General features: G+C 48.0%; 1 protein-coding gene across 1 annotated transcript in view; it reads left to right on the top strand.

Moving 5' to 3' along the window:
- The first annotated feature begins 822 nt into the window (after positions 1 to 822).
- The window catches only part of RFC2 (replication factor C subunit 2), a 32,625-nt gene continuing 16,416 nt past the window's right edge, over positions 823 to 17,031 (top strand). Inside the window, exons 1-2 of the mRNA XM_044286686.1 lie at positions 823 to 976; positions 15,568 to 15,637. Coding sequence (XP_044142621.1) covers positions 879 to 976; positions 15,568 to 15,637 — 168 coding nt within the window. The 5' untranslated portion in view covers positions 823 to 878. The remainder of the gene's footprint in view (positions 977 to 15,567; positions 15,638 to 17,031) is intronic.

Below are 17,031 nucleotides of genomic sequence, written 5' to 3' on the forward strand. Positions count from 1 at the left end.
TGGAGTTTGCTAAGAAGCGGCTTCTAAGGTTTTATGCATACAAACTAATTTTCTTTCCATGTCTGTTCCGTTTTTTTTGGGGAGGAACGGAATTTCATGGAAGTGCTTCTGTGGGCTTTTTGCTACATGCCTCTGCACCGCAAAAGAATAGGTATATCTTTTGCATATATTGCGGGTCTTTGACCCATTCAAGTGAATGGGCCTGTGCCACAATATGGGATTCACACGGCCGGTGCCCATGCATTACAGACTGCAATTTGCGGTCCGCAACATGGGCATGTATGGCTTACGTTCGTGTAAATGTTTCCTTAGGGACCGGCCGTTATGCAAAATTTGGACAGCACACAGCCGGTCTCTGCATTTTCGAAATGGAACGGCCAGCCCTAATAGAACTGTCTAATCTATGTTTGTAACGCGGACAATAATAGGACATAATCCAATTTTTTTTTACAAAACAGCCATGGGGACACGGAATGCACACTCCATTTCCATATTTATTTATTTTTTTGCGGCCCTGTCGAAGTGAACGTTTCCACATACAGGCTGGAAAAAAAAACAGGACAGACACAGAAAAAACATGTTCGTGTGCATGAGCCCAAAGTCTGAGGGGAGATAAATCCGATGTAATAAGCGGCCTATATCAAGTCATGTGGAAGAGCGACGACTAGAGGGCGCGCTAGGGAACTACGCGCCTCTTTATAGCTAATGGAACGCGCGCACTTCATCTATGAAATGTGTGTTCATATTTTACAGCTATATGAACTTCTGGCGCCTGACAGCGGCCATCCATGGCAGTGCGCAGACTCCGTGAAGAAGGCGCGCTCTGCTGACGTATTGGTGACAGCGCTGTGTTCGTGTGGCGCCGGCGGGAAATAAACATGGAGGTGGAAATGGAGGACGTGCAGCAGAGTAGCAAGGAGCCGCAGAACACTGGGTCGGGGAGTAAAGGCTCGGCTGGGACGTACGAGCTGCCCTGGTGAGTCTTGGCGGCCATGTTGTAGTCCGGTCAGTCTCCGGTCTGTGGGTGCACATCGTCCTGTGCAGGTAACAGCAGTGGCATGGATGAGCACACCCATCCTCCTCTGCACTGACCACGAGTGCAAGTGCCACCTCCTGTCCTCTAGGTGCAGCCTAAAGGTCAATGCTCCTATCTGGTGGATATGCTGCAGATTTGGCGCTGCCAATTTTTGTGTGGCAAATCCACTGGCTTTTACGGTACCAGAAACGTGGATGAGATTTAAAGAGATCTCTTAGACGCCGTGCAAATAAATCCGAAGCTTAAAGGGGTTTTCTGACATTTTTAGACGCATGACCTATCTTCAGGATCTGATGGGGGGGGGGGGGGTCTGTCATCCGGGACCCCTGCTGATCAAGCTGCTGTCTTCTAGGCCAGTGACATCATGTACATCGGTCTCGTGGCCTAGGAGCAGCTCGGTTCCATTCGAGTGAATGGGGCTGCACTGCGATACGAAGCACAGCCGCTATATAGTGTATGGTGCGGTGCCTGGTAAGCTGCGAGAAGGCCGCCACGCTCACGGGAGTGCTGCTGACTTCTCAAACAGCTGATCATTGGGGCTCCCGGGTGTCAGACCCCCACCGATCAGATACTGGTGACCTATCCTATGTACCAATTTATCTGCAGTGTGTCGGTTTATGCCGTGGATCTTCACTGTGGATCAACCTTTGCAATAGGAACATGAAATCCACAGCCATTTCCATGCTAAAGGTCGCATGTAATTAGGGTTGTTGCGATACTAAAATTTTTATTAGTTTTTAATACCATAAAAAAGTTTTGCGATACTCGATACCACCCGGGGAAAAAAAACCACTAAAAAGGCTGCGTGCATTCCGCATAAAAAAAATAAAAAATGGAGAATTGCAGTTTTAATTTATTTATTTTTCCTGTTGCGGCGCTCACCGCATAGGAGATTTTTAAAATATTTAAATAGTTTGGACTTTTCAGACGTGGTTATTTATTGTTTACCGTATTTTTCGCCGTATAAGACGCACCGGCGTATAAGACGCACCTAGGTTTTTGGGGAGGAAAATAAGAAAAAAAATATTTTTAACCAAAAGGTGTGCTGTGGGTTTGGTGGGTTTGGAACTAGGTGGTCTGTGGATGGCACTATTACTGGGGATCTGTGGATGACGGACACTGTTATGGGGGGATCTGTGGATGACGGACACTGTTATGGGGGGGATCTTGGATGACGGGACACTGTTATGTGGATCTGTGGATGGAACTGACACTGTTATGGGGGATCTGTGGATGACTGCACTGTTATGGGGGGAATCTGTGGATGACGGACACTGTTAGGGGGGATCGTGGATGACTGACACTGTTAGTGGGATCTGTGGATGCTGACACTGTTATGGGGGGATTTGTTGGATGACTGACACGTTATGGGGGATCTGTGGATGACTGACCACTGGTATGGGGGATCTTTGGATGACTGACACTGTTATGTGGGGATCTGTGGATGACTGACCGTTATGGGGGGATCTGTGAGACGGACCACTGTTTTTTTTTTATGGGGGGGACTGTGGATGGACTGACACTGTTATGGGGGGATTGTGTGGATGATGAGCACTGTTATGGGGGATCTGTGGATGACTGGACCTGTTATGGGGGATCGTGGCTGACGGACACTGTATGGGGGATCTGTGGATGACGGACACGTTATGGGGGATCTGTGGAGACGGCCACTGTTATGGGGGGCTGTGGATGACGGACAATGTTTGGGGGGGATCTGTGGATGACGGACACTGTATACATGTGTCATCCACAGACCCTCCCAGCCCATAACCTGTGCCATCCACAGATCCCCTGCCGCTCCAATATACTAATATAATATGTCTTATTCAATTAATAGTTATTAAATATGCCTCTTTATTCCTAAAAGTACCTTAACTCCTAAGCGCTTCAGTACAATGCCGGCAGGCCAGGCAGCCGGCGCGGCGCGTCACTCACTGACGTCACTTGCCTGCGCCGCCTGCTTCATTCATAAAGTAGGCGGCGCAGGCACGTGACATCAGTGAGTTACGCTGCCGCCCGCCCGGCCTGCATTGTACGGATGAGCTTAGGATTTAAGGTACTATTAGGCATAAAGGGGCATATTTAATAACCATTCATTGAATATGACATATTTTATTAGTACACCGGAGCGGCGGGGCGGGCCTTTAGTACAGTGACTGCACCGCCCCGCCGCTATTGCCGGCCCCAGCTCCTCCCAGTCCCTCCCCGAGTCCTCGCTCTCTTTACATCGCTGCCAGCGATGTAAAACTGACTGCATTCGCCGTATAAGACGCAGGGGCATTTCTCCCCCATTTTGGGGGAAGAAAAAGTGCGTCTTATACGGCGAAAAATACGGTATATATTTTATATGTAAAATTGGGAAAGAGGGCAATTTATACTTAATATTTTGGTACTTTTTTTTCCCCCCCTTAGGGGCCAGAACGTGGGATCTTTTCATCCCTTGTCCTATTTATCCTGATAGATCTCTATCGGGGTGAATAGGACTTCACACTCTCCCTGCTGCCCTGTGCATAGTGCACACAGCAGCAGGGAGGTTACCATGGCGTCCTGGCTGCCATGGTGACTGATCAGAGCCCCAGGATTACAAGGATTACACTGCTGGGTCTCTGATCGGAACTGCTACCAATGAGGAAGGGGGGGGGGGGGGCGACGACCCTGTGGCCACTGCCACCAATTATTTTAATACTTGGGGGGTGGCACACTGCGCCACTAATTACTTTAATACTGGGGGCAGGGCGCACTGCGCCACCAATGATGATTAACCTTTAATACAGGAGTCGGGTGCCGGCAGCAGAATTGCATAGCTGGTCGCTGTGATCAGCTGTAGTTAACCCCTTAGGTGCCTTATCTGAGGGGTTAACTGCCGCTGATCACAGCGACCAGCTATGCGATTCTGCTGCCGGCACCTGTATTTATATTAACCCCTTAGGGACACAGCCTTTTTACACCTTAGGACCAGGCCATTTTTTGCAAATCTGACCAGTGTCACTTTAAGTGCTGATAACTTTAAAACGCTTTGACTTATCCAGGCCGTTCTGAGATTGTTTTTTCGTCACATATTGTACTTCATGACACTGGTAAAATGAAGTAAAAAAAATTATTTTTTTTGCACAAAATAATACCTAATTTACCAAAAAATCTCAAAAATTTGCAAATTTCAAAGTTTCAGTTTCTCTACTTCTGTAATACATAGTAATACCCCCAAAAATTGTGATGATTTTACATTCCCCATATGTCTACTTCATGTTTGTAGCATTTTGGGAATGATATTTTATTTTTTGGGGATGTTACAAGGCTTAGAAGTTTAGAAGCAAATTTTGAAAATTTTCAGTAATCTTCAAAATCCCACTTTTTATGGACCAGTTCAGGTTTGAAGTCATATTGTGAGGCTTAGATAATAGAAAACTCCCAAAAATGACCCCATCTAAGAAACTACACCCCTCAAGGTATTCAAAACTGATTTTACATACGTCGTTAACCCTTTAGGTGTTGCACAAGAGTTATTGGCAAATGGGGATGAAATTTGAGAATTTCATTTTTTTGTCTATTTTTCCATTTTCACCCATTTTTTCCACTAACAAAGCAAGGGTTAACAGCCAAACAAGACTGTATCTTTATTGCCCTGACTCTGCCGTTTACAGAAACACCCAATATGTGGCCGTAAACTACTGTACGGCCACACAGCGGGGCGTACAGTGAAAGGTGCGCCGTATGGTTTTTGAAAGGCTGATTTTTATGGACTGGTTTATTTACACCATGTCCCATTTGAAGCCCCCTGATGCACCCCTAGAGTAGAAACTCCATAAAAGTGACCCCATCTAAGAAACTACACCCCTCAAGGTATTCAAAACTGATTTTACATACGTCGTTAACCATTTAGGTGTTGCACAAGAGTTATTGGCAAATGGGGATGAAATTTGAAAATTTATTTTTTTGTCTATTTTTCCATTTTCACCCATTTTTTCCACTAACAAAGCAAGGGTTAACAGCCAAACAAGACTGTATCTTTATTGCCCTGACTCTGCCGTTTACATAAACACCCCATTTGTGGCCGTAAACTACTGTACGGCCACACAGCGGGGCGTAGAGTGAAAGGTGCGCCGTTTGGTTTTTGGAAGTCAGATTTTGCTGGACTGTTTTTTTGACACCATGTCCCATTTGAAGCCCCCTGATGCACCCCTAGAGTAGAAACTCCATAAAAGTGACCCCATCTAAGAAACTACACCCCTCAAGGTATTCAAAACTGATTTTACATACATTTTTAACCCTTTAGGTGTTGCACAAGATTTAATGGAAAATAGAGATACAATTTCCAAATTTCACTTTTTTGGCAGATTTTCCATTTTAATATTTTTTTTCCAGTTACAAAGAAAGGGTTAACAGCCAAACAAAACGCATTATTCATGGCCCTAATTCTGTAGTTTACAGAAACACCCCATATGTGGTCGTAAACCACTGTACGGGCACACGGCGGGGCGCAGAAGGAAAGGAATGCCATACGGTTTTTGGAAGGCAGATTTTGCTGGACTGGTTTTTTGACACCATGTCCCATTTGAAGCCCCCCTGATGCACCCCTAGAGTAGAAACTCAAAAAAAGTGACCCCATTTTAGAAACTACGGGATAGGGTGGCAGTTTTGTTGGTACTAGTTTAGGGTACATATGATTTTTGGTTGCTCTATATTACACTTTCTCGTGCATGGCATTGGGGGACACAGCACCATGGGTATATGTCCAACTACCACTAGGAGGCACTAGACACAAAAAGTGTTGGCTCCTCCCAGGTGGGCTATACCCTCTCCACAGGCACGAGGCTATTCAGTTTTAGTCTAGTGTCCGTAGGAGGCAGACCTGTCCTGCTTTTTTTGCAGGTTCTGCTGTTTATTTTTATTCTTTTTCTTTTTTTTTTTTCTCTCTTCCGCAGGTCGGTTTTTTTCCACCGTTATACCTGCTGCAGGCTGGGGCTCCATCGTGTTCCACTTTAGTTGCCCCCCCTGCGGGCGCGTACTTCGGTACCATCGCCGGTCACCCAGTCCCCACGGACTGCATCCGCAGTGGCTTGCCGGCATTCCCACGGTTCCCGTGTTGAGTCTGCCGAAGGGGTGACCGTGCTGCGCCCGAAGACATCGGATGGTGAGTATATCGGATGGTGAGTATACTCCCCTGTCCCTGTGTCCCTGCCCCAGGGTTAGGTTCCCTTCTGTGGCCAGGGGGATGGGATCCACCTTAGCTGGGGGTCCTGGGGAGCCTCTTCTTTCCTCCTAGCCAACCCCCCCCCCCCTCCCTCCTGGGGGGGTTTATATTCATGGTTTTTCCTCCCTTCCTTTCCCCCTCGGTTGGTCTTTTCTCTCCTCCCTGGCCACACAGTCTCTCCCTGGCTTCCCCGCTACTTTAGTCCCCGGCTTCTGCCGGGACTAGGCCTCATCTTCTATGGCCTGTCCCCGGCTCCCAGGTGCTCCGTTTGCCCTGATCTGCCTATCCCCAGGTGTCGCTTCCCCCCCCCCTACCCTACTCACCTATTTTTATGGTCCGGTGGGCCCTCTGTCGGCCGCGGTTCACCCCGCCCCCTTTGCTCCATTCCCGGCCGCCTCATAAATCGAGGCCCCGGCTTTTGGGCCTGCTAGGCCTCAATTTTCCCGGCCCCTCCCCCTTGCTTCCCGGGCTTTTCTGAGCCCCGTCCGGCCCTCGGGAGGAGCTATCTCCTCTCCCTTTCCTGGGCTAACGTGTTTTTTCTGTTGGAGGGGGTGGTTAACCCCTCGATTGCTTCATGTCCCCTGCAGCCCTACTGACCACCTCTTTTTAGGGAACAAGCTGCTGCTGCACCTCTTTGGGGGAACACTGCGTCCGGGTCAGGATAGACAGCCTCTGCTGGCTGCTTTTTGAGCATCTCTTCTCCCAACAGCTCCTCGGTCGCCACGTGTTTTCACGTGCGTTCGCTGTCTACAATGGCTGCCATGTGGTCAGCCTGTCCCTGCTGGTGTGCAGTACCTCTTCCCAGATCCCATTGTTTTCCCTGAACAATCTTTTTGTGTAGGTTCCCCATGAATGGGTCCCTCCGTGTCAATGCCATGGGAACCTTGGCCGACTCTCCCTAGCAGTGTCGCTGGCACGCTACCAACCCATATTGCGGCCACCTCTGCCCTCCAGGGTCCTCCCTGCAGATGGGGCATGCTCAGTTAGGGGTACCTGCACCCGGGTTCGGCGAGGGGTAGCTCACAGTACACCCTCGGGTGGTCTCAACGGGGTCCCACCCCTCCTCGGCATCCTCGGATCCCCCCCAGGACAGGCCTGAGGCTGGTGACGAATCCTTCCTGTCACCCCATCCGTTGCCTCTGGGGACACCTCTGCACCGATTCCCTCGGAACAGAGCATCAGGCGGTCTTCCTCCATATAGAAGCCCTCTGGGAGGTCAAGACTACGTGCACAGAGGAACCTCTCCTACCTAAATAGGGTTGGTATCACCTCTAGTGGATTTTCGGATGGTGCTCCCCTGACCGCACAGGTATTCAACCGCACAGGTAAGGCAGCCGTCCCCGTGTTTAGCATACTGAGTCACCTACCCGGTGTCTGATACGTACGCCTTCTCCTTAACAGGGTGGTTCCTGCACCACTGCCATAGGCTGTCCCTGACAAGCCTTCCTGGTTCCCCTATACCAGGGGTTATCCTCTACACATTTGAGAGTGTTTCCGTGGGGTCCCCATCCTGGTGTTGGTGTTCGCCACTCTACCTCATTGCAGGGAGTTCCTGTTCTGGGCAAGCGGTTAGCTCGGCTATCGCCTCCTGTAGGTTGGTGAGTTCAGGGCAATTGTACAGCCGCCTTGCCCCTTTGCTTAGGTAGTGTACCTACAGAAGCCATTACTCCTGGCTGGCTCTATGGTGTTCCATACAGCACTATTCTCCCTTCCGGGTGAGATATACAGGCCGCTTCAATTGCCGTTGCAATTGCACCTGTCTGTTCCCAGCCACTTTGCTCCTGTCATAGGTGGAGTACCTACACCATCTCCTGATGCTGTAGCCGATTCCCCTGGCTGGCGCTATGGTGTTCCATGCGACACTATTTCTCCCTTCCTGGCGAGAGATACAGGCTGCCTTTAATTGCCGCTGCAATTGCGCCTGTCTGTTCCCAGCCAATTTGCTCCCTTCACAGGTAGAGTACCTACGCCATCTCCGGTGCTGTAGCCGATACCCCTGGCGGGCTCTGTTGTGTTCCATGCGGCAACATTTCTCCCTACGGGCGGAATGTAGAGGCCACTTTCAATTGCCTTAGAATTGCCCCTGTCCGGTTCAGTTACCTGTCTGTTCCCTGCTGCCTTGATCCCTTAACAGGTGGAGTACCTGAGCCATCTCCGGATGCGGTAGCCGTTCCTCCTGTCCGGCTTTATGGTGTTCCATGTGGCATTTTCTTTCCTTACAGGACGAGATATTGAGGCCTCCTCCAATTGCCGTGGCCATTGCACCTACCTCATCATAGTGTGCACCAAACGGCCATCTTACTCCCTTCATGGGTAGAGTCCCTGAACCGTCTCCGATGCTGCAGCCGTTCAACCTGTCTGGCTTCTAGGGTGTACTATGCGGCCCTGTTTCTGTTGCCATTGCACCTACCTGATTGTGGTGTGCACCTGTCTTGTTCTTTGTGGTACCGTGCGGCCCTACTGGGTTCCATTCTTAACGCGGTTGCTGTTGCACCTCTCTGGGTCTAGGGTGCACCATGCGGCCACATTGCTTCGATCTTAAATGTAGTTCCTCTAACACAGCCATATTTCTACTTTACAGGTTGTGTACCTGTACTTTAAAGACACTTAACAAGATATCTATTGATAGGTTACACGTAGGAAATAGGTCAAAAGAAAATAGAGAATTGACGTGCTTAATTAAAGAAACTTGATACCTTTATTAATGAATGGGTATGAGCAAGAGTGATCAATATACTCGGATGCTCTTGATATAAAAAAATGCAAACAGCGAACCTCCTATTAGAGATAGGTGGTACAAGTAAATCACTATAGTGACGGGGATGATAAAGGGTAGGTCTTTGGGAAAGTTTCTCTCCCTAGACAACCCTACGGAACTATGTCCTGAAGCACAGGGATGTCCCCTAATGGTGGAGACACCCTGCCCCCGTACCTAAGCCTAGATATGGCCCTAGTGATGCCCTACTTAGCAAAGCTGGATCGAGAAATATTAATCCAGAGAAGCAAAACGAAAAAATAATAAGTCAAATGTAAATGATAGAAAGACAACCCCAACGCGTTTCGGCTGCATACAGCAGCTCATCAGGAGGTGATGGCAGTGTAGTCAACGTAGGGAATGAAGTAAGCAAAAGAATTTCTATTATAAGAAACTGTAGTGCTTAGAAAAATAAGATGGTACTTAGCTCCTTGGCATACTTGATGGTGCTGTGTATACAGATATGTATCTCTTGTCCGTATATATGATGGATTCAGACAGAGGGAGACCCTGTAACAGGCACAGCTGGTATGCTGGGAGGCTGGAGGGCTCCAGCCTCCCAGCATACCAGCTGTGCCTGTTACAGGGTCTCCCTCTGTCTGAATCCATCATATATACGGACAAGAGATACATATCTGTATACACAGCACCATCAAGTATGCCAAGGAGCTAAGTACCATCTTATTTTTCTAAGCACTACAGTTTCTTATAATAGAAATTCTTTTGCTTACTTCATTCCCTACGTTGACTACACTGCCATCACCTCCTGATGAGCTGCTGTATGCAGCCGAAACGCGTTGGGGTTGTCTTTCTATCATTTACATTTGACTTATTATTTTTTCGTTTTGCTTCTCTGGATTAATATTTCTCGATCCAGCTTTGCTAAGTAGGGCATCACTAGGGCCATATCTAGGCTTAGGTACGGGGGCAGGGTGTCTCCACCATTAGGGGACATCCCTGTGCTTCAGGACATAGTTCCGTAGGGTTGTCTAGGGAGAGAAACTTTCCCAAAGACCTACCCTTTATCATCCCCGTCACTATAGTGATTTACTTGTACCACCTATCTCTAATAGGAGGTTCGCTGTTTGCATTTTTTTATATCAAGAGCATCCGAGTATATTGATCACTCTTGCTCATACCCATTCATTAATAAAGGTATCAAGTTTCTTTAATTAAGCACGTCAATTCTCTATTTTCTTTTGTGTACCTGTACCCTCCGAATGCTGTCTCATTCCCAGATGCTGTGGCTATGTTTCCACTCTCCTTAGTTGGCAACATGCAGCCACTTTACCCATATTTTAGGCGTGTGTTTGTAGTACCCCAAGCGCTGGGCCCTGTGGTGCGGTCTGTAGCTCAGACAGTTTCTGTATTACTGGGTGTTTTCTGCCCACGAGTTCTAATCTGTGCTGCGGTTGTTGGTTCCATCCATTTGGTTCTTCCATACATCTGCCACTCCTTTACTGTCGCGCTCATTGGTCTCCTTGTACCTCTCAAGGCACTGTCTGCACCAGGCCCCCTTCGTTCAGCATGTGCATGGTTACCATGTCTGGCAGGTGTGGGCCAGCCCAACCCCCACCTTGTCAGTCTACTGCTACTTCTGGTAGCTCCAGTATATGACCGATCTGTCTGATCCGGCGGGTGGTCCTCATTCAACCACGCTCCCTACTCCGTGGCCAGGTGGTTGTTGGCCTTTGTGCTGTAGTTGCTCTTGCCTTCTCTTTACGGTACTACGGTATGCTGTGCTCCGCGTTACCCCATGTTATAGGGGAGTACTCGCGTTGTTTCCTAATTGCTGAGCGGCCCATTCCTGGTGAAGTACAAGGATCTCCACTGGATCTTCTACCTTGTTTGGACACGTAGCTGGTGGCATCGGCCGCGGTTGCGGTTTTCTGTCATCGCTGGATGTCCGCCACACGGAATCCTTCTGGGTCCACGGCTTTTATCATTGCTGGACGTCCTCCCTGACGGGTCAAGGACAGGACCTCTGAGCGCCACACACACCTGTCTGAATTTTCAGCTGATTGCTCTGGTATCGGACAGGGCCCCGTAGTTCCTTCTGGGTCCAGGTGTTTTCGGTATTCCCTTGTTTTTTCTGCTTAGTTGTGCTACATGGCGAAGGGGCAGTCCTCTTGGACCTTGCCGTCGTCTGCACCTGTCTGGTACTTTCTCCCCCCTGGAAGTTTTCTGTATGCCGGTCGCAGCTGGTTTCTACATTTCTATGTAGGCTACCCCGGTTTTTTCATGGCGACTTCTGCATTCCTTATGCATATGGATGTCTGTCGTTTTGTGGTACATCCCGAGCTGCTGTTCTTGCCCTCTCTGGGACAATGTTTAAGGTTTGCTGGTCAATATTCTTGGTACGGCTAGTTGTCCATGGCCAATGCCCCTTCCCCTATGGTGGTTTCTTTTCGCCTTTCCTGGATATTCTGGCTTGCGTTGTCTTCTGGTGGTTCAGCTCCTGGTTCCTTGTGAGCCCATACTGGGTACTCCTTTCGGGAGTCCCTGTTCATTTGAGGTACTCTTTGGATTTGTGTCTCTTTTTTTTCCATCCTCCCACGTCAAGTACCTGGTATTGAGTGGTTTAGTGCTGCGGTTTGCAGTTCCACCGTATGGTCTCCTTCGGGAGGGACCTCCTCCTGTTGTAGGACCTTTCCTCTTTAGGTTTTTTGGAGTGCTCTCCTTCTACTCCCATGTCTCTCAGTCCAGTGTGTCCTGCCGAGGTTGCCTGGCCTGTATCTGGCTTCTTTTTTCCATGATACTTCGCATGCCCAGAGTTTCCTCTGGTCTTACGCTTCACGGTGATATCTTGTTTCGGAGGCTTGTGCCTCGTCTCCTGTTTTTGGGGACGCAGGAGCTATCGTTCTTTTCCTGGTTTTTTACCTACAACCCCCTCCTTCTCCAGGGTTGGCGGTTTCCTCTAGCAGCCTTGGGTTCACCTTTACATGGGGCGCTTAGCTTCTTTCCTGGCCTTGCGGTGAGGGGAGTCCCCTCCCTTCACATGTGAGCCTTGCTATGGCTTCCCCCACTCGTTTGGTTTTCAGTGCTTCCCTGTTTCTTTTCTCCCCTGGCCTTTCAGGGGATGGCCACAGGTTTTTTGGGTCTGAGACAATGTAGAGCGTTGGGTAGTTTCACCACGCGGTGCTGTCCTAATTTTTTCTCCAGCCCTTGGCGGCGCTCTGTTTCCTTTTGCCACCTTCTTGCATTTGGAATTTTCTTCCAGTCATTTGTCCTGGGGTGCTGGCAGTCTTCCCTGCTTCTTCTGAGGTTTCTTCCTTGTTATGGAACCTCTTGCCCATCTCGTGTTTTTTCCCGTTGGGTCACATGGTTCTCCTGCACCTGTATGCCCAACCGGTGGCGCGTCTCTTCTTTTCCCTCCCTCAGGGACTGCTTTGGGACGTCCCATGGTGCTGTGTCCCCCAATGCCATGCACGAGAAAATTGGATTTTTTGTACTCACCGTAAAATCCTTTTCTCGTAGTAGGCATTGGGGGACACAGATCCCACCCTATGTTTTTTCTTCCGCTTCTCCGGGCTGGTCTCTTGATCTTTCCCGGTACGGGAGTTGTTGGTTCCTTGCTTTTCTTCTCTCTCCTACTGCTTTTGGTACAAACTGAATAGCCTCGTGCCTGTGGAGAGGGTATAGCCCACCTGGGAGGAGCCAACACTTTTTGTGTCTAGTGCCTCCTAGTGGTAGTTGGACATATACCCATGGTGCTGTGTCCCCCAATGCCTACTACGAGAAAAGGATTTTACGGTGAGTACAAAAAATCCAATTTTTTGTGCAGCAAGGTAACAAGAAATACCTTTTTGGCACAGTTTTTTTTTTTTGTTATTTACAACATTCATCTGACAGGGTAGATCATGTGGTAATTTTATAGAGCAGGTTGTCACGGACGCGGCGATACATAATATGTATACAATTTTTTTTATTTATGTAAGTTTTACACAATGATTTCATTTTTAAAACAAAAAAAGTTTTAGTGTCTACATAGTCTAAGCGCCATAGTTGTTTCAGTTTTTGGGCGATTATCTTAAGTAGGGTCTCATTTTTTGCGGGATGAGATGACGGTTTGATTGGCACTATTTTGGGGTGCATATGATTTTTTGATCGCTTGCTATTGCACTTTTTGTGATGTAAGATGACCAAAAATTGCTTTTTTTACACCGTTTTTATTTTTATTTTTTTACGGTGGTCACCTGAGGGGTTAGGTCATGTGATATTTTTATAGAGCCGGTCCATACGGACGCGGCAATACCCAATATGTATACTTTTTTTTATTTATGTAAGTTTTACACAATGATTTCATTTTTGAAACAAAAAAAATGATGTTTTAGTGTTTTCATAGTCTAAGAGCCATAGTTTTTTCAGTTTTTGGGCGATTATCTTAAGTAGGGTCTCATTTTTTGCGGGATGAGATGACGGTTTGATTGTTACAATTTTGGCGTACATGCGACTTTTTTTGATCACTTTTATTACCTTTTTTTGGGAAGTAAGGTGGGCAAAATTTCTATTTTATCATAGTTTTTAATTTTTTATTTTTATGGCGTTCACCGTTCGGGTAAAGTAACATTACAGTTTTATAGATCAGGTCGTTACGGACGCGGCAATACCAAACATGTGTAGGGAATTTAATTTTTTTCATTTTTAATCAGTGATAAATGTGTTTTTTGATTTTTACTTTTTTTCACTTTTTTCACTTTTTTTTTACCCAGACCCACTTGGTTCTTGAAGATCCAGTGGGTCTGATGTCTATATAATACAGTACTGTACTCTATATAGGGTACTGCACTGTATTTTACTTACACTGAACAGATCTATGCTTTCAGCACCATGGACAGCAGGACGCCTGAGAAGGCGTCCTGTTGCCATGGGAACCTTCCCCGTCTGCCACAACTTCGCAGACGGGGAAGGGTAAGGACTGGGGTGTCGGGGGGCTGTCTGGGGGCTCTCTCCCTCTCCCATCGGGGGGCTGCAAAGGCACAGCAGCCCCCCGATCGGAGAGGGAGGGAGCTCCCTGCGCTGTTAACCTTTTCCATACAGCGATCCGTACGGACCGCTGTATGGAAAGGGTTAAACGGCTGACATCGCATCAACGATGTCAGCCGTTTATACCAGGGTGCCAGCAATGTGCTGGCACCCTGGTATACCCACTCTACACCAACGATTACGCAATGGGAGGCGGGCGGGGGATCGCGATCCCGCCTGCCGCACCGCCCGCCTCCCGCACCGCCCGCAACCCTCCCCCTGCACCACCCGCCCACATAATATCATTCAGGGGTGCAGGGGGAGGAATAACATATATATTCTGGGCATTGTAAAGTTTCTGATCCCCGCGGTCAGGGACCGCGGGGATCAGAAACGGCAAAAAGCGCATCAAACCGCAGGTCTGAATTGACCTGCGGTTTGTTGCGATCGCCGACATGGGGGGGTCACGGGACCCCCCCGCGCATTTTGCCTAGGTGCCTGCTCAATGATTTGTGCAGGCACCTTGTTCCGATCACTGCCAGCCGGGCGGCAGTGATCGAAACAACACATGACGTACCGGTACGTCATGTGTCCTTAAGTACCAGGGCATCATGACGTACCGGTACGTCATGTGTCCTGAAGAGGTTAAACTTTAACTTTTATTGGTGGCGCAGTGCGCCCACCCCTGTCTCCTCTTGGTGCAGTCTAGCATAAGAGAACATGGAGCACGCTGCTGTCAGCACACTCAGTGTTCTCCTCAGCAACACAGGGGAGAAGGAAGCAGCCTCTCCCTCCCCTTGTGCTGCTGCCGCCAATGAGGAGAGAGGGGCGGGTGCACTGTGCCACCAATGAGGAGAGAGGGGTGGGCGCAGTGCACCCGCCCCTCTCTCCTCATTGGTGGCACAGTGCACCCGCCCCTCTCTCCTCATTGGTGGCACAGTGCACCCGCCCCTCTCTCCTCATTGGCAGCATCGGCACAGGTAGAGGGAGAGACTGCTTCCTTTTCCCCTGTGCTGCTGAGGAGAACACGGAGCATGCTGACAGCAGCGTGCTCCATGTTCTCTGATGCTAGACTCACAATAGCGAAGCCTAGTATCGATAAATGTCAAATCCTGGTATCGTATCGATACCGGGACAAAAGTATGGATTGGGTATCAATATTTCGATACCCGAAACAACCCCACGTGTATTATATGCGTTTTTTGCCTATGAGGCAGCATAAAGTCCAGCTTCTCTCTTGATGGACAGCTATTTTCTTCAGGTCTGATGCGCCTGGTATCTTGTGCTTGCGCCGTTCTTTATTGTGAGCCTGTGCGGTGCGCCTCAGACACCTAATACACTACAGGGGAATAAATTAGATTTTCGGCAAACTTAGCCATCAGATGACGACAAGAGGGTTTGAGCTTTAAGGTACCGGGGAGCATTATGGAGATATCGGGTTCTGTGTTTAGGGGCCACACAGTTCCACCTCTCTGTATACAGTGTGTTATAGTATACGCACTTCTTTCCCTTGGTTAAGATGTTCTCATACATCCCCACAGTATGATACGAAAGACTTGCTAAAATATTAGAAAATTGATCCAATGTGACACATTCTGCTTATGTGCTTCCTTTACCTAGGGTTGAAAAATACAGGCCAATAAAGCTGAGTGAGATTGTCGGCAATGAAGAAACAGTTAGCCGCCTTGAGGTAAGTGACTTCATTTATAGGTCGGAGCCCTGTAGGCTCCCCAGCAGATTATGTATTAGTCCCATAATTAGATACAAGCACATTATTAAAAGGGTGTTCACAAGATGCCATAACTGTGATAGGTTTGGGCTCCATCTCTGGAGTCTACACCTGTGTGGGGAACAAGGGGGGGCCCCCCCGAGGAGGTGGCTGCTGACCACTGCATTCAGATGGAGAGATGCACTCTGTCCATTTACTTCTATGGGAGTTACGGAAAAAAATGCATGTGCCATAACTGTCCAAGGTGGAAATACCTATTCAGGCTGCGTGCGTTTGTTGTGTATTGTGTGGATTTCCATGCAGAAAATCTGCAGGGTAATATATTAATAGCGAAGTAGGGGAGTTTACAAAAATGTTGCTTGTAAATAGCCCTGTGATGTTAATTTTAAAATCTACAGGATGTCAATTGAGTGAAATCCGTGACAGATACACCACAGAATCTGCAAGGAACATACATGTGCGAGGTGAAATCTATTATTCTCGTGTGCATGAAGCCTTATTACAATCATGGCAGTATCACACTTGCTGGACATCATTATGAAAACAGGTGCAAAATAAAGTGCAGACACAAGCCAAATTAGACATCTAATGAAAACGGATAGCGTTGGGGAGTCCTGCCCGAATATTACGTAGATGTAGCCGATCATCAGGGCTTCCTTTAATTGCTAAATTGGTGATCCAATTACTATTTCCAATGACTAGTAGATCATATCATGGCACTCACCCTGGAGGAAAAAATTCCCCTCACTTTATTGCTTCAAGCGGGTATACGTGGACTTGAACATCTAGGCCAGGGATCTCAAACTGCGGCCCTCCAGCTGTTGCAAAACTACAACTCGCAGCATGCCCGGACAGCCTACAGGTATCAGCCTACAGCAGGGCATTGTGAGAGTTGTAGTTTTGCAACAGCTGGAGGGCCGCAGTTTGAGATGCCTGATCTAGGCGGTGGCTGTTTCCTGCATACTTGCACTTCGTCTGGCCTTCGAAGGCAATACCTAATGTCTAAATTTTATTATATTTATATATATATATATATATTTTTTTTTTTTCTTGCCATGTTTTACACCATAAAAGCATAAAAAAAGCTTGTTTTTGAGTTGCCATATAGAGCCTAAAGGCGATTGTCTTATGTCGGGGCTTGTTTTTTGCGGGATGAGGTGACGGTTTGATTGGTACTATTTTAGGGTATATATGACTTTTTGATTGCTTTTGTATTACACTTTTTGTCGGACAAGGTGACCAAAAATGGCTGTTTTGGCACAGTTTTATTTTTTTTACACCATTCACCTGACAAGGTAGATCATGTAGTATTTTTATAGAGCCAGACATTATGGACACGGCGATGCCCAATATGT

This window comes from Bufo gargarizans, chromosome 3 (assembly GCF_014858855.1).
Source record: "Bufo gargarizans isolate SCDJY-AF-19 chromosome 3, ASM1485885v1, whole genome shotgun sequence".
Classification (NCBI taxonomy): Eukaryota; Metazoa; Chordata; class Amphibia; order Anura; family Bufonidae; genus Bufo; species Bufo gargarizans.